The 16,794-nt window shown below is 45.4% G+C and overlaps 3 protein-coding genes across 4 annotated transcripts; all 3 read left to right on the top strand.

Moving 5' to 3' along the window:
- The first annotated feature begins 2,429 nt into the window (after positions 1–2,429).
- On the top strand, positions 2,430–6,157 carry LOC120646073 (very-long-chain aldehyde decarbonylase GL1-6-like). Its single transcript, XM_039922795.1, has 7 exons — positions 2,430–2,664; positions 2,879–3,940; positions 4,144–4,251; positions 4,629–4,829; positions 4,939–5,037; positions 5,488–5,661; positions 5,771–6,157. Exons 1-7 carry the CDS (start codon positions 2,605–2,607, stop codon positions 5,948–5,950), a joined length of 1,884 nt encoding a protein of 627 aa, XP_039778729.1. The 5' UTR covers positions 2,430–2,604; the 3' UTR covers positions 5,951–6,157.
- Positions 6,158–6,541: 384 nt separating this feature from the next.
- LOC120646067 (phospholipid--sterol O-acyltransferase-like) lies at positions 6,542–14,520 on the top strand. 2 transcript variants are annotated; one of them, XR_005664267.1, is made up of 16 exons: positions 6,542–6,835; positions 8,913–9,048; positions 9,901–10,045; positions 10,565–10,734; positions 10,830–10,906; positions 11,293–11,506; positions 11,607–11,781; positions 11,966–12,065; positions 12,164–12,258; positions 12,764–12,815; positions 12,897–12,968; positions 13,140–13,304; positions 13,612–13,716; positions 13,807–13,891; positions 13,964–14,046; positions 14,123–14,520. XR_005664267.1 is itself a non-coding variant. In XM_039922777.1 (16 exons), exons 1-15 carry the CDS (start codon positions 6,593–6,595, stop codon positions 14,043–14,045), a joined length of 1,920 nt encoding a protein of 639 aa, XP_039778711.1. In that variant the 5' UTR covers positions 6,547–6,592; the 3' UTR covers position 14,046; positions 14,123–14,520. The 2 variants fall into 2 exon arrangements, 1 of the variants encoding a protein (XP_039778711.1); XM_039922777.1 differs by having other exon boundaries at positions 6,547–6,835; positions 13,136–13,304.
- Positions 14,521–14,945: 425 nt separating this feature from the next.
- On the top strand, positions 14,946–16,412 carry LOC120646084 (desumoylating isopeptidase 1-like). The gene is made up of 3 exons (XM_039922804.1): positions 14,946–15,201; positions 15,296–15,393; positions 15,481–16,412. Exons 1-3 carry the CDS (start codon positions 15,193–15,195, stop codon positions 16,160–16,162), a joined length of 789 nt encoding a protein of 262 aa, XP_039778738.1. The 5' UTR covers positions 14,946–15,192; the 3' UTR covers positions 16,163–16,412.
- The last annotated feature ends 382 nt before the right edge of the window (positions 16,413–16,794 follow it).

The raw sequence follows: 16,794 nt of genomic DNA, 5'->3' as shown, positions 1-16,794 counted from the left end.
CACGATCTCGAGCGCGTACGTACACCAAGGGGCTTAGCCTGCTATTGGTGCAGTTCGCGTCATGTCAAATGCACCCAAAATTATTACTATATACTTATGTACCCAACTTTACCATATCTAAATAAAACCCATTTAGACCAATCCAAACACATTCAACATCAAAACCCACCCCATAAATCATTTCAACCTATATCACTAGTAGATCTACACCGCGTGTGCATGCATTGGTCAAACACTGGCAGCGAGTAGTAGTAGTAACATGCAGCTGCCACTACTATACCGAGTCATTATCTGGTACTCCATCAGTTCCAAATTGTAAGACATTTTAATAATCTTAGAGAGTCAAAAATTTTATATTTGACTAAATTTATATAATAGAATAATGATATTTAATATATAAACTAAGTACTGTTAAATGATATTTAATATATAAACTAGGTACGGTTAGATTCTTTATATTTCTCTCTATAATCTTGATCAAATTTGAAATTGCTTTAACTCTCCAAGATTTTTGGGATGTCTTATAATTTGGAACGGAGTGAGTATCTGGTTTTGAATTCTACAGCTGCCAACTATACCAAGGCTGTGTTTAGTTCACGAAAAGGTATGTATTTTGATACTGTAGCATATTTCGTTGTTATTTGACAAATAATGTCCAATCATGGACTAATTAGGCTTAAAAGATCCATCTCGTGCTAATCAGTTAGACTGTGTAGTTAGTTATTTTTTCCAATGACATTTAATACTTTATGCATGTGTCTAACGATTCGATGTGACGGGTATTGTAGAAAAATTTTTGAGAACTAAACCGGACCTTAGTACGTCCATGCATGTGCCAATGTAGCTACAATTATTCCTAGCTCGTTCGATCATATGAGGAACTGTACGTAGACCCATGCTGCCATACAAAAGACGTATTATTATAATTATATGTAAATATATTTATATCACCTCATTATGGAAAATATTCATTCGGTGCAAACTATGAAATGAGCGAAATCCAATAATAGGCCGAGATGGGCGGACTACTGCTATTCGCACATGGCCCCACGTGGTATACCAAAGATCGAGCCATCCGATGATGACAGAGGTCGTGTGGGCGTGGGTCACGTCGGACCATCTCCAAGCATGTAGGGCCCACGTGCCACGTCGGACCATCTGCACTTGCTTTGCTAGCTTAGCTGCTTGCATGTCCTACTGGAGTGTCGTCGCTGTCTGTCACGATGTGCTCGCATGCACTGCAAGTCTTGTCTCTTTTTTTTTGAAAAAATCTAAATTATTACTCTCAACTATAGCTAAAGTCTGGATAACCGCTTGAACTATAACTTAGTTCATTTTACTCCCTAAACTATATCATTTGATTCAAATTAACCCCTAATGTAATTTGTCTTTTTCATTTCTTTATGTATATGTGGAGTTTTAAGTTGAAATTTTATAACACAATAGTACACACCATAATACATGGTAGAAAAATAAATTATAATTTTTGTCACTATATTTTGATAGCTTAGGATATTTAATAATAAATTCATCTTTGGAGTTCAAAATTATATGAAAACTATTGGAGAAAAATTATAATTTTTTTCCTAAATATGCATTGTGATGTACACTACTACCCTGTAAAATTTGAAATTAAAATTTAACTTGTGTATGGAGAAACAAAAAAGAGAAATAATGTTATGGGGTAAAATAAACTAAATAACATAGTTTAGAGGATAAATTATTGAACCAAGTTATAATTAAAGAGTTATTCAGACTTTGACTATAGTTAATGGGAGTAAATTAGACCTTTTTTTCAATAAAGGAGATGCCATGCCATGCCAATAGGCATTTTTTTTGGCAACAGGGGGCATGCATGGTGCCATGCGGCCCATGCCATGCCAATTTGGCAATGGACACCCACGCTAGCTGGTAGGAGCTAGTACGCGCGTGACACTGTCCGGCATGATTTGGGACGCAACGAACAGAGAGATCCAGTCATCCGGAGATGAAGAGAAGACGTATAGAGTGTGAACCCCTAGGCAGTGCACCATGCGTCACCATTCGTATCGTCTTGATACAAGCGTGCTGCACATGCATTAAACGTGCAACGACAATGGGCCAGAGAGCGGATGGGGAAAATAAAACTAACCGATGAAGATGCATGCGCGCCACGGTCGTACGTGCCAGGAATGACGACAACGTATAATTAACCAGGTTATCAGTTCTCCCTTTCTAATAATATATATATTAACCCAAATTCGGCACAATTATCAAGTACTTCCATTATATGTTTAAACTGTATAATGTATTAGTAGATTCATCATCAAATATATTTCCTTAATTACTAGACATGTCTTGTGTTATAAATGTTATCAATATCTTTCTATGCAAATTTGATGAAATATAAACTTGATCCGCGCGCCCGGGACAAAGCTAGGTTTGTGTACGCCCAGTCCTTTGCCACCTTATTTCCTTCGTCGCCTATATAAAGCCAGCAATGGACATACCCGTGCCAGTGCCAATCCCACATACCTCTCGCATCCAGCCAGCTTTCTGATCGAAAGAGCAGGAGGCTGCTCGCTATACTCCTACTCGCTAGGGAGAGGAGCGAGAGCAAGGAGGATGGCCACGAGACCTGGCCCCCTCAGCCGCTGGCCATGGCAAGATCTTGGAAACTACAAGGTAAATATATAGTACAGTGCATTTATTTTAATTTGCTCTAGTTATTCTGCTGCCCATCGCATGCAAATTAAATCCTCCAAATCGAATGATGAATGTCACCATGCATGACAATCTCAAGAGAAGAACAAAGAAACTTGTTGCTGTAACTGTAGTCGACGATGCCTGCTCTGCTAAATAATGCCTGAAACTACATTACGCGCGCGTACCTGTGCAGTACGCGGTGGTGGCTCCATGGGCGGCGCGCAGCACGTACAGGTTCTTGACGGCGAGCGGCAGCGATGACCAGAGGAGGGACCTGCTCGGCTTCGCCGTGCTGCCGGTGCTCCTCCTCCGCCTCCTCTACAGCCAGGTGTGGATCAGCGTCTCCCGCCACCAGACGGCGAGGAGCAAGCACCGGATCGTGAGCAAGAGCCTGGACTTCGAGCAGGTGGACCGGGAGAGGAGCTGGGACGACCAGATCCTCCTGACGGCGCTGCTCTTCTACGTGGTGAACGCGGCGGCGCCGGCGGCGCAGGGGCTGCCGTGGTGGAACTCCAAGGGCCTGGTGGTGGCGGCGCTGCTGCACGCGGGGCCAGTGGAGTTCCTCTACTACTGGCTCCACCGCGCGCTGCACCACCACTACCTGTACGCCCGGTACCACTCGCACCACCACGCGTCCATCGTGACGGAGCCCATCACCTCCGTCATCCACCCCTTCGCGGAGGAGGTGGTCTACTTCGCCCTCTTCGCCATCCCGCTGCTCACCATGGTGGCCACCGGCACCGGCTCCGTCGTGGTGGCCAACGGATACCTCATCTACATCGACTTCATGAACTACCTCGGCCACTGCAACTTCGAGCTCGTCCCCAAGATGCTCTTCGACGTCTTGCCTCCACTCAAGTACCTCATGTACACGCCATCGTTCCACTCTCTGCACCACACGCAGTTCCGCACCAACTACTCCCTCTTCATGCCGCTCTACGACTACCTGTACGGGACGCTGGACAAGTCGAGCGACGACCTGTACGAGCGCACGCTGCACGGCCGGGAGGAGGCGCCCGACGTCGTCCACCTCACGCACCTCACCACGCCGGACTCCGTCCTCCACCTCCGCCTCGGCTTCGCCTCCCTCGCCGCTGCGCCGCTCGCCGCCCCCTTCGCCACCAGGCTGCGCCTCCGAGCGGCGGCCCCGCTGGCCAAGCTCACCTCGCTCCTCGGGAGCACCTTCAGGGCCGAGGCCAACAGGCTCCACAACCTCAACATCGAGACATGGGTCGTCCCAAGATACACATCCCAGGTACGGCGGATCCTACTCCGTAGTATATACTTAATTGGCACCATACATACTGATAATAATGCAGCCTGCCTTTTCCTTATTATTAAAAGGAATGCAATGTGTATGCAATGGAATGCGATAGTGTTTTTTTTTTTCAGTTCAATGCAAAATAAAAGGATGGTCTTTTAATTCCCCCTCTCCTTTTGGGTGCCAATGCCATGCAGTATTTGTCGAAGGATGGTTTGTATTCGATCGGGCGCTTGATTGAGAAGGCCGTGGCCGATGCAGAAGCAAGTGGCGCCAGGGTGCTAACGCTCGGTCTACTGAATCAGGTCCTCCATGCACGCACACCTCTCTTGATTACCTACTACTCCGTCCTACGTGCCATTTTAATTGCCTTCAATGTTTCTAGTATAAAGTCTGAAAGTTGCAGGCCGTAGCAGTAGCCCACCCAGAGCAGCAGTGTGCATTCAACTCTTTGCAACCACCCATCCTCAATGCCGCTCTGCCTCCTCTTGAATTGGCGTACTACTAGTTTCAGTCTCTGACGATGTGAATTTTCACTGGCCGTAAAAAAATAATGCTACTAGCTGTGAATCTGCAGTGCCAAAATTAATGAAGATTATAGTAATCAGTACGGTTATTCTTCAGAGCGAAGAAGGACAGGACGGAAATGGTGCTAATAGCAGCAGCAGCTTTGTCTGTGCAGGCGAACGAGTTGAACCGGAACGGAGAGCTATATGTCATCAGGAAACCTAACCTGAAGACCAAGATCGTCGATGGGACCAGCTTGGCCGTCGCCGCCGTGGTCCACATGATCCCTCCAGGCACGAAGGACGTGCTCCTCCTGGGAGACGCGAACAAGGTCGCCACCGTGTTGGCTTCGGCTCTCTGCGAACGGGAAATTCTGGTACCAGAGAAACACTCTCTCTGACTGTAACAATGATCCTTCAATTTGCGCTGTTTTATAGTTTGTCATGCATGACGCTAATGATCGATCGGTCTTTTGGTCGAAGCAGGTTCAGATGGTGGACAAGGATCTGTATGACTGCCTGACGCAGGAGCTGCGCCCAGAGCTGCACAAGCACCTGCTTGTTTCTAGCAGTTACACCAGCAAGGTAACTAGCTACATCTTTTTTTTAAACCTTGCTCTACGGTTGTGGAGTAGTTAGGCCTTGTTTGGCTCCAGGACTTTTTTCAGAAGTCCCTATCACATCAAAAGGAATTTTACTATTTTATAGTATTAAATAAAATCTGTTTATAAATGTTTTTTGACAGCCGAGTGCTTTTTCGCGAGACAAATCTAATGAGCCTAATTAATTCATAATTTGCTACAGTGATGCTACAGTAACCATTCGCTAATAGATTAAGATACCTCATTAGATTCGTCTCGCAGTTTAGTCCCAGGGTTCTGCAGTTAGTTTTATAATTAATATTTATTTAATACTTCTAAATACTAAAAAGTCCCTAGGACTTTTTTGAAGTCTCTGTTTCTAAACACCCCCTTACTATCACAGCTCCTGTCCTAGCATGTCCAGTACAGTAGTAACTCGGATCTGGCACTGCAGGTGTGGCTTGTTGGTGACAAGCTGAGGGATCAAGAGCAGAGGAAGGCCCAGGCCGGCGTCCACTTGGTGCCCTACTCACAGTTCCCTCCCAACGCGATGCGCGAGGACTGCGTCTACCACAGCACCCCCGCGCTGGTGGTGCCGGACTTGTTCGAGAACCTCCATGCCTGCGAGGTGCGTTCGTGAACGCCATTTCTTTGGTTGCTTGCCATTAGCGTTGCTTGCCTGGTTGCATACGGGCGCTAATTAACCTGTTTGTTCGCTCACACACGCGTGGTCGCAGAACTGGCTGCCGCGGAGGGTGATGAGCGCGTGGCGCGCGGCGGGCATCGTGCACGCGCTGGAGAAGTGGGACGCGCACGAGTGCGGCGCCAGGGTCACCGGCGTCGACAAGGCCTGGCGCGCCGCGCTGGCCCACGGCTTCCGCCCCTACGACCGCCATGGCGCCGCCGTCGCCAAGTGATAGGATCGCAGGAGGCATGGAGCTCCGATCCCGGCGGTGCCATGCCAACGACGAAATTATTAAAGCATGTTGGATTGTTCTCTGTGTTGCTGATCGATGATGAAGTGGTTGTAGCGTAATGCGTGGCTTGAGGTGTGTTGGTTTCTTCTACTGGAAAATGGAATGAGCAATATTCCGATAAAAAATGCCTCTGATTGAACACCCTAATCGAGAGGGTTCAATCCTCTGAGAGGGTTCAACCCTAATATTCCGTGCTAGTACTACATGGCAAAGGGTGCATTCCGGCCCAAGGCTAAAATTTCTGGGCAAACAAATACTTGGGCCAGGCCCAAGAGCGCGTCGGGCCCACTGCCCTAACGGAATCACACACACGTGGCTCGCCCGTGTGGCCCCGAACTGGCAGTCCCACTCTGACTTGTCCCGGTTGGAGTTTTGACCCATCCTCCTCGGGAAGGAGACAAGATAGATCGACCTACACCATCGGTTCGGCATCGGACGGTTCTGGACGCTCCTTCGGGTCCAGCACGCCTCGACGCTCCTCCGGGTCTCCAACCTCAAGTTGCCCAAACGCCGTCCCCTTCAACCCACGCGCTGGACGCGCACCGGCCATTCCAACCGGAACAGCCAACGAACCGGACCGTGATGCCTCGACGGCGGCGCCCACGCGGCGACCTCGCCGTCGCGGCGGCGCTGGCGGCGCTGGCCCTGGCGGCCGTGGTGGCGGAAGGAGGCGACGGCGGCGCGGTGTTTGATTACCGGAAGCTGTCGGGGATAATCATCCCGGGGTTCGCGTCGACGCAGCTGCGCGCGTGGTCGGTTCTGGACTGTCCCTACTCGCCTTTCGACTTCAACCCGCTCGACTCCGTCTGGCTCGACACCGCCAAGGTCGGTATCCATGTGCTGCATGATCTCGTCTACCCGTCTCGTAATACCTCATTTCTGCTTTGCTGGTGCTAGTTACTGTTGTGATTCAGGGATTGGTATTTCTGTTTCTACTGGTTCCATTAATAGGTTTGAATTATTTGTCTGTTCGCGTGACGTAGGTATACTCATACACGGGTCCACGACGAGTAGCCCAGGCAATTGCTTGTTTCCATGCTCTCCCTTTTTAGTGATCGTCTATTTATAGATTTGGAGACGGGACGATTTTCTGTTGGGATAGACTGGCACTGTACCAACAACACATCTTACTTTCTCTGGAAATGAATACCCAACGAACAATTTCGGAACTCCTTTGGTTTGTCAGATACCACAGGTTCAGAACCAGCAAGTAAATCTGGGGAAGAGGTTGAGCACATGGAAGTGTGACCATCTGTCATCAGGTTGGAAAACAATTCTAATCAACTTATGCTTGTCTAGTGTTCCTTTGTATATATAATATGGATCTATCTCCTTTATGAGGGAAATTACCTGCAACTAGATACAGGGTGATCAAGATTTTTCTGGCAAGGGACTAGCAAGGAACTGAAGCATCATATCGTGAAATGGGAGATTTGAGCAGACCAAAAGATTTTGGTAGGCTGTCTTTCATGGATGTCAGAGGCTCAGAGCTATGAATGTTTGCTTAGGGCCAAGTGGATAGACAGATTAGAGAGGGAAGATAATAGCATATGCTGTGAACTGTTGAGGAGAGAGTATCTAGGTTGCTTCTCAATTCTGGAGAGGTATACTTGAAGTTGAGAGAGCTATGGAAGTCAGTACTGGAGTGCAAACCAGATTTTGGGAGGATACTTGGCTGGGTAATTGCACCTTAAAAGTTGAGTTTTATCGGCTATTCCAGATCTGCTATGTCCCAAATGTGTCAATTGACAAGGTGTAGTTTTGGGGTGTTAGCAAATTAATTTCAGAAGAGCTTAGGGGCAAGAAGGCATGGCTTAGTGGTTGAGGCTTCAGCATTTTGTTGAGCCCTGTGGTCATCAACCAGGGTAGAGATATTGGTAGTTGTGCTTTAAAAAATCAGGCAAATATCCCACCGAATCACTCCATTGATTCATGTCCTTCCGTGGGGTTAAAGACCGACAAATGATAGGAATGCGGAAGTGTAGAGTACATTTGAAGATTCAAATCTTTTTGTGGATTGTCATTTAAGACAGAATTCAATCAGCTATGCAGCCTATGAAGGAAGTGGTCTCGTGGCAAGTTATGTGGTCAACCAGGGTCACACATTATATTGTTTTCCAATGTTCAATTGCAAGGTTTCTAGGGGCTTGTTTGGGCACTTTGAAAGACCAGGAACAACAGGGTATTCAGTGACAGGCTTTTGACTTCTCCTGGTGTAGTCGTCCACAATATGCTTGCCTATCTGAACCACTGGAAGATGCTGGTAAAGGCAAAAGAAATGTGAATAGAAGAGCTTATCTACAAGCTGGTGGAGGGGGTGGGTGCCGTGGCACGACCCCAGACCGTGCATTCGTGTTGCTGGAGCACAGTAATAGCCAACTTTTTGCCCTGGTTCTGTTAATCCTTTTGTTAGTGTCCAGATTAGTGTTACCTTAGCCAAGTTTGGTCGGTAATGAGGGTCGAGAGAGCTGGCCGCATGTTAGAAACTTTGAAGTTCAGTTGTGCTCCATGTAGTTTTTACTTTTGTACTGTAATGTTAGCTGGAATCCCGAGCAAGTGATCACTCTAGACTGCTCCGTTACACTTTCTAATTAAGTTGGGCGTGTGGACAAAAAAACAGTAACTGCTTGAACTCATCCTCTTTTTCCAACAGAAAAAAACCCTTAACTTGAGCAGGTGCGAACAGTTTCTCTAGTAACTATTCAGTACTCTCTTTAGTCTCTAATGCCTGTATGCTACCATGAATGCTCTGTTTGTCCCAAACTAGGTCAGAGCCTAACAGGCTTTGTGATGATTGCCAAGTTTAAAAGAATTTTTTGTGTGGTGTATAAAGGCTAAATTTCTCCGCTTCTATGAATAGGTATCCTAACCACTTGGTTTTGATATGTTTAATATGGTGCAGCTTTTCTCTGCTGTAAATTGCTGGCTTAAGTGCATGCTGCTTGAACCCTATAATCAGACAGACCATCCGGAGTGCAAGTCAAGGCCTGATAGTGGTCTTTCTGCAATTACAGAGTTAGACCCTGGTTATATAACAGGTAAACTTATACCTTATCTATTTTCCTTAGCAGTGACTTCGCAACTTCTAGCCGTAAGTTATAGAAGTCATCTGTTATGCAATAATCTGTAGTTTTGTCGTAAAAAGAACAAAAAACTCAACTAACTTAGGAGGAATTAGGTGTCTTTTTAATTGAGAAGAAATAGTCACCTAAATTCGCCTCGACAACTTGGCTGGTCTGGACATATACATCCACATCCTCATCAATTAAGCAGCTTATATCATAAGTCAGGCTAATCCGTGTTGAGTAAAATGAAGTTTATGTTTACATCTTTCATTTGACATCTTTTTTTGCAAGTTTTGAACTAAGGTGTCTGAGACAATAACAGAAAACATGGCATCTGTTTTTTTACATGAGACCGTCAAACCAATGGCCATAGGAGGTACACCAAAGTATTGGCCACTATTGAATCACATCCTAGCTTCTGGTGTAAGCTAAAGAACTGGAATTAATTTGTGCAAGCACAACCATCTACTGCTGTAATTGTTCTTACTAAATCATATACAGACGATATTATACAAATTGAACAGCCAGAGTGATGTTCCTGCCTTTTAGGATAGTTTTTGAAGATGGGATTCTTTCAAGTTTGCAGACATGTTTCTTTCTTTGAAAATAATTTATGTGCATCTGTTTCCGAATAGCAACTTCCTGTATTTAACTTTGACATTGGCATTGTATTTTAAATTTTAGGAAGAGTCCTGTTAGAAAGGCCACATTCAGTACTCATGTTTGTTAGCACATTGTGAAGCTATCCATCTCATTCATTCATGAAAAAATAGGTGAAGGAAAAAACACCTTATACTGATACGTTTTTATTGGGCAAGGTTTCAGGTCCTCTCTCTTCAGTATGGAAAGAATGGGTCAAATGGTGTGTAGAGTTTGGCATTGAAGCTAATGCAATTATCGCTGTTCCTTATGATTGGAGACTGCCACCATCAATGCTTGAGGAGAGAGATCTGTACTTTCACAAATTAAAGTTTGTAACACTTGCCTCAACTTGCTATGAAGCAACCAAATTCCTCACTGCTGATAGTGTCTAGATCTTGAGGTGTTTCGAAAGTGTATGATTAGATTACAGTCATTAATATTGTTTTAGTTGCCTTGTATTTTTTTTCTTCTTCTAGCATTGATGTGATCACTTCTGAACTAAATCTAAATACATGATATCGTACTTTCTTTATTGGCCTAATCAATTTTAAAAGGTCTCAAGCCAACCTCGGACTTAGTTGTTGTTGGTACAAGGTGTACTGCATTTCATGTGTTTGCAACCTATGTGACCAACTGCTAAACTATTAGCTTTGTTTGCTAAACTATTAGCTTTGATTTGTAGTTTTTATTTTGTCGTATCTTGTCTTAGTTTTATTAAAGCAAAAATGGTCTTCCTTAACAATGGAGAAGAACTCATGCTGAGCATAGATGTATGGTGTCGGGGGAATTCATTGTTGCACGAGGATAGAACGGAGTATGTGATCCTCATACATTCCTTTTGATGCAGGTTAACTTTTGAAATTGCTTTGAAACTCCGAGGAGGTCCATCTTTGGTATTTGCTCATTCAATGGGAAATAATGTGTTCCGCTACTTTTTGGAGTGGTTGAAACTAGAAATTGCTCCCAAGCACTATATCAAGTGGCTTGACGAACATATACATGCATATTTTGCAGTTGGTATGTCAGTTAAATGGAATATTAAATTTGTTGTTACCATACAATACATTATTTTTATCCACTTGTCCTCAACCTTTCCAGTTTTGTGTTTTTAGGTGCTCCTCTTCTTGGCTCTACTGAAGCAGTTAGAGCTGCTCTTTCTGGAGCAACTTTTGGTCTTCCAGTCAGTGAGGTCAGTCATCCACCCTGTTATAATTTATTAGTTCCCCATCATTAAATGCCTGTTCTTCTACCACAGGTTTAACATATTTTTTCTTCTACAACATAGTATTGACTTTATGGTTTTATAGCTGACTCTTAATATTACGGCAACAATTTTTCTTCCTGTTCTTCTTCCCTGCATCTGCAGCTCATAGTATAAAATTATGCTCCTAGATGTTCACATGAAGTATATTATTTGTTACCTTTCATCATTCCACTTAATGTTTCACTAGACAGAGTAAGAGTCCAATTGTGTTCAGAGTTAATTATCACAAATGTCCACTTAGCTTGCCACAGTTCTTGTTGCAAGGTCTCTATTTTTATTTATTTTTTATAATTACTGTACATTGTTTTCAGGGCACAGCACGATTGATGTTTAATGCATTTGATTCATCTTTATGGCTTTTGCCATTCTCAAAATATTGCAAAGCTGATAATGTTTACTGGAAGCATTTTTTTGAGGGAAAGGGAGGTTCTCCCTACAGACAACAATGCGATGAAGCTGAATATATTTCAGACTACTCTGGATGGCCCACAGATCTCGTCAATATTGAGGTTCCTTCAGTTCGAGGTTCTCTGTAATAATCGTTTGATTTCTTGATGTGGTGTTTAAGATTTTACTTGCACTAAGTAGGTTAACATTTTTCCCCTTTCCTTGTTTTTCATCACAGATATGGGGGCATACCCATCCATTACGGACATAACGGAGGACATAACATCAAGCATGGAGTGCGGAAAGCCAACTCTCCTGTCATTTTCTGCCAGAGAAGTTTCAGATGGCACCTTGTTCAAAACAATAGAGGATTATGACCCTCAAAGCAAGGCACTTGTTTATCAGCTTGAGAAGTAAGTCTACATTTTTTTTTTGGGGTCTTGATCGATTCCTTTTACGAACCGAGCGAGCATGCATCCTTCCCCCTGTCTTGCAAGTGAAGGTTAGGCATGTACCAACTAGACAAATTCTTGATTTGAATCATTAGGTGGTAACTGCGAGTCTAATACCTTTCATCTTGATCTGTTTTGATATCAGGTACTATCAGGGCGATCCAGTTCTGAATCCTCTCACACCCTGGGAAAGACCTCCAATTAAGAATGTATTTTGCATTTACGGGATTGATTCAAAGACTGAGGTACGCTTGCGATATATATATTCATAGTAAACTGTCCCACTTTATGTCGCTTCAGATTACAGTGTCATTCCTTAACTCTTTTCTTTTTTATCAAGCAGGTAGGGTATTACTTTGCACCAAGTGGCAAACCATATCCAGACAACTGGATAATAACAGATATTATTTTTGAGTTTGAAGGGTCCCTAATTTCAAGGCAGGTTTCATGTAACTTGATTTTGAGAAATCTTTAGTATCATTTAGTCTCATACCCATCATGGTTCTGTCAATGGCTGATTCTGCATGGTAAATTTGCTCAAGATATCTAATTGTAATTTGTTTCATCTAGAGTATCCAAATGGTTCTTCTATACATTTATTAATTCTGAAGATAAATTGAACATTTAGTCAGGCTATTGCTACTTGAGGAAAAAAGGATTTCCATTCACTCACTAATTGGTATCACGAAGTTTCCATATTTAACTTTTGCCTAGAGTGAGGGATCAAAAAGAACATTGTTGTTTTGTCTCCTTTTTTTTCCCTTTGAAACAGAGGGATTTAGTATTTTTTTTCAGATGATATTTTCGTAGCTTTTATTTTCTAGATAGCACCCACAATTCTTATTTTTGTACTATCACAACATTCATGGCACTAATTTTGATCTACATAGATATTTAATTATTTAACTTACAACACCCTTGTATCATTATTTGTTCTTACCAGATCAGGTAATTCTGTTTCTGGAAAGCCTAACAATTCCAGTGGTGATGGAACGGTATGTATTGCCAAATAAAACTCTTAATTCATGTCAACCTAAACCAGTTAATTAAGCAAATGAATAGATGTTTCATGGCAGGTATCCTACAACTCCCTCTCATGGTGCAAGAATTGGCTTGGACCAAAAGTGAACATAACAAGGACTCCGCAGGTATTTTATTTTCTTCCTTATTGGTGTGAGTGACTCACTATGTTGAACTTTGTGGCCTGTCTATTTGTATATTCGCCTTTGGTTAATTGAACTGTTATAGACTCTTATCTTGTGGTATATCACAACATTAAGTTGCCTTCGTTAACTATCCTCTTCTCCTTTTGAAGGCAGAGCATGATGGATCTGATTTGCAAGCAATTATGAATGTCGATCACCATCATGGCCAGGACATACTACCAAACATGACGAGGGCTCCGCACGTGAAGTACATAACATATTATGAGGATGCGGAAAGTCTTCCAGGATGGAGAACAGCGGTCTGGGAGCTCGATAAAGGTGCAAATCTAGTATTCTTTCTATTATTTTATATAGCTGTAGCACTTTTCCCCGTACCTGTCATTCTGCATTGCAATGCTGCAAGGGAGTCCCTTAGGAAGTTTTGTGCTTCTTCATTTTACCATATAAGGCATATTTACATTTTACAGGGGCTCAGGCATATGTTCTTTTTGTGTGCAGTATTGCTTTACATTTTACACATGCTCAGGCATATGTTCTTTTTGTGTGCGGTGTTGCCTTATTCTCCCTAACTTTCTTTCTTTCCACATTCATTGAGGAACACTGATATACAATTTATTTTTGACAGCAAATCACAGGAATATTGTTAGGATGCCAGTACTAATGCGTGAGCTGTGGCTTGAAATGTGGCATGACATGCATCCTGATTCAAAATCAAAATTTGTGACAAAAGGTTTGCTTCAATTTGAACTCCCCAAACAGCATAGTCGCTCCCTGGTTTGAGACTCAGCTTTCCAAATCACTAACGGAGGTGTATTAACAGCTTTCCGAGGTCCACTGAGAAACGAAGACTGCCGCTGGGACTACGGAAAGGCTCGGTGTGGCTTTCCGGAACACTGCGAATACAGGTCTGCATACAGTTTTTCTTTATTTCCTTTCAATTTGGGCGAAGCGCCCTTTTTAACTGACTGTAAATCCAGGTATGTATTTGGTGATGTGCATCTGGGAATGAGCTGCAGACTGAAAAATACATCAACTAACCTCCTTCAACAGTATCTCTGAAGTATGTGCATCGCCCTCATTCCATTTTGCTCTTGTTGATGGGAACTGCACCTGACATTTTCTAGTGACATCTGCAGGTGTTTTGGGCCAAGTAATATTGTGGTTTGTTGTGGCTGCATGGGAATGATATTTGATTTCCCATTTTGATTTGCGAATGACAATACTCGGTAGGGTAGAAAATTAGAGCCTAGCAAAACAGGTCAATTCTTGGTGTTGTGATGGTTTTGGTACACTTAATCTTTGAAGCAGACATGCAAGCTGAAACCACACGTTCCCCTAACTAATTTTGGTTGAAGATGGAAGTCGTCGTTCTGAGGAGTGTATAGTTTTGATCTTGTTTTCAGCCCATGTAGAAGCCATTTGCAGTACCAGTACTTTCGGCGTCCTGGAGGTGCCATGAGATCACACTGGTGTGTATTGTATTGTAAACACGTACTATCTGGGAAATCAAGCAGTTGCGAATTGACTCTTACAAGGAAGGCGCTCTAGATGCGCGGACACATCACATCTGCTACCGCGTGAAGCTCCTCTTCCGCGTCTTCTGTTCGGTTGTACGGGTTCGTATTCTGCGTGCATCGCGTGTGCATTCGAAGCGAGCACGAGTTAGACCGACGCGCAGTCTCGCACTTTCGCACACAAAAAGACAACAATTCTAAGCACCCATCTGAAAACGGTGTCACGTCATCGCGATTGTACTAAATCCTTTCTCCAGAAGCACGAGCACAACTCCAGCAGTGCGATCGCCAACCACGCGTCGGGGTCGGATTCGAGCCCTCCCCATTCCAAGATCCCCGCCCTCTCCGTTCCCACGCTTGGAATCCTCCCCGAAAGCTCCCTGCCCGCCCCGCTGGTCCGCCCGATCCTCATCCAACGGCCCGCGAGATCCCAACCCACAGACCTCCCACTTCCCCGCGAGCGGGAGCTGGAACCAGTCCCGTTCCTTCTCCAACAGCCTCGCCTGGAAACCAGACGGCTCCAGAAGCTTCCTCCATTAATCTAACCGCGTTGCTTTATTTATCGAGCGCCTCGCCTGCCCCGTCCGGCTCGCCAGATCCACGCGTGTTGTCCGGTGCAGCTGCGTTTGTTGACCCCGACGCTCGGAGGGATTTGCGAGTTTTCCGATTTCGGTCTGCACGGAGATCTGCTAATGGCGGAGGTAAGCCCCGTTCAATTGCTCGATTCACTCGCTGCTGGGTACCACGCGGAATCATGGATAGATATCTGATGGCGGTGGTCGTTAATGGCGGCAGGAGGGGCACAAGGTCACGCTCAACGTGTACGACCTGAGCAACGGCCTCGCGCGGCAGCTCTCCACCTCCTTCCTCGGCAAGCCCATCGAGGCCATCTGGTGAGCCCGCCGCTTCCCCCCTCCATCCCTCGAATCGGATCTGAGCCTTTCTGCCGGTGTCTGACCGTTTCCGTCGCGATTCAACAGGCACACCGGCGTGGTGGTGTACGGGAACGAGTACTTCTTCGGCGGCGGGATCCAGTCGACGCCGGCGGGCTCGACGCCGTACGGGCGGCCGCTGCGGGTGGTGGAGCTGGGGGTCACGCACCTCCCGCGCGAGGTGTTTGAGGACTACCTCCGCGACATCGCGCCGCGCTACACGGCCGAGACGTACCGCCTCCTCACCCACAACTGCAACAACTTCAGCAACGAGGTCGCGCAGTTCCTCGTTGGCGCCGGCATCCCCGACTACATCCTCAACCTCCCCGCCGAGGTCATGTCCAGCCCCATGGGCCCGCTCATCATGCCCATGATCCAGAACCTCGAGTCCACGCTGCGGAACAACGCCGCGCCGCAGGCCACGCAGTTCGTGCCCACGCCCGCCTCCGTCTCCGTGCCGGAGCCCGAGAAGGCCGCTGCGACTCCTAGCTCCGCCGCCACCAAGCCGGAAGAGACCGCGCCGGCAGAGAAGGTTTCGAAGGAAGCTGCCGCTCCTGCTCCTACAGCTGACCCGCTCGGGAGCGCGAGGGGGAAGGTGCAGGAGGAGGTGATGAGGGAGTTCGCGGCCATCATGGCGAGCGGGACGCTGCGGGCCAGCGAGGCGGCGGCGCTGGCGATGCGCCGTGTCATGGAGCGCCACGGCGACGCCGCCACCCTGCAGCAGGGCTAGGCGGCGATGCGCTAGGCAGCATTTTGGCTTGTGGGCGTATCGCAGCTCCTTGAGAATTTGTCAACTGCATGCTGCTGCTGCCTCCGTACGAAGAATGAAGATTGAAATTATCGTGTTGCCTGTCTAAGATTAATTCGGTTGTTAATTGCGACCGGACTTTGCCGCCCTTCCGATGGGTGGTTAATTTGACAAGATCCGTTAATTTTATGTTATGCGAATGTCTGATCCATGCATGTTTTCTACTACCAACCAGTCCGACTATTCTCGTTTGTTGTTTCTATTAATTTAAACTATGACACCTATATGTGTATTTGTTACTTATGCATTATGTATAGAAGTTGTTTGAAACTCTAGTTGCATGAACCCTACTATATATATTTGTTACTTATGCATTATGTTTAGGAGTTGTTTGAAACCCTAGTTGCATGAACCCTAGGAGTCCTTGAGTTGTACTAGTATGTATTGGGCGATAGAAATGTTATGCTAGATAGGGTTCGGTAGAAGTCGAGTAATTCTTAGTTCCTCGCGAGATATAGGATAGTTTTATGTTTCTAGATATGAGTTACTAATTATGGATGAAAGTCTTGGAATGAAAGAAAGAATAGTATTTGAGACCGGGCGGGAGAAGTGTA

This window comes from Panicum virgatum, chromosome 1K (genome assembly GCF_016808335.1).
Source record: "Panicum virgatum strain AP13 chromosome 1K, P.virgatum_v5, whole genome shotgun sequence".
In the NCBI taxonomy this organism is placed as follows: Eukaryota; Viridiplantae; Streptophyta; class Magnoliopsida; order Poales; family Poaceae; genus Panicum; species Panicum virgatum.
The sequence above is the reverse complement of the archived record's forward strand: the minus strand, read 5'-3'. Positions and strand labels throughout refer to the sequence as shown.

Bases quoted from the DNA above. Each gene is read 5' to 3' on its own strand.
- LOC120646073 (XM_039922795.1), top strand. From the start codon at position 2,605: ATGGCCACGAGACCTGGCCCCCTCAGCCGCTGGCCATGGCAAGATCTT. The intron at 4,252-4,628 runs GTCCTCCATGCA...TTGTCTGTGCAG, and splicing joins CGCTCGGTCTACTGAATCAG to GCGAACGAGTTGAACCGGAA. The intron at 5,038-5,487 runs GTAACTAGCTAC...CTGGCACTGCAG, and splicing joins CTAGCAGTTACACCAGCAAG to GTGTGGCTTGTTGGTGACAA.
- LOC120646067 (XM_039922777.1), top strand. From the start codon at position 6,593: ATGCCTCGACGGCGGCGCCCACGCGGCGACCTCGCCGTCGCGGCGGCG. The intron at 9,049-9,900 runs GTAAACTTATAC...GCAAGGTTTCAG, and splicing joins AGACCCTGGTTATATAACAG to GTCCTCTCTCTTCAGTATGG. The intron at 12,816-12,896 runs GTATGTATTGCC...GTTTCATGGCAG, and splicing joins ATTCCAGTGGTGATGGAACG to GTATCCTACAACTCCCTCTC.
- LOC120646084 (XM_039922804.1), top strand. The intron at 15,394-15,480 runs GTGAGCCCGCCG...GCGATTCAACAG, and splicing joins AAGCCCATCGAGGCCATCTG to GCACACCGGCGTGGTGGTGT.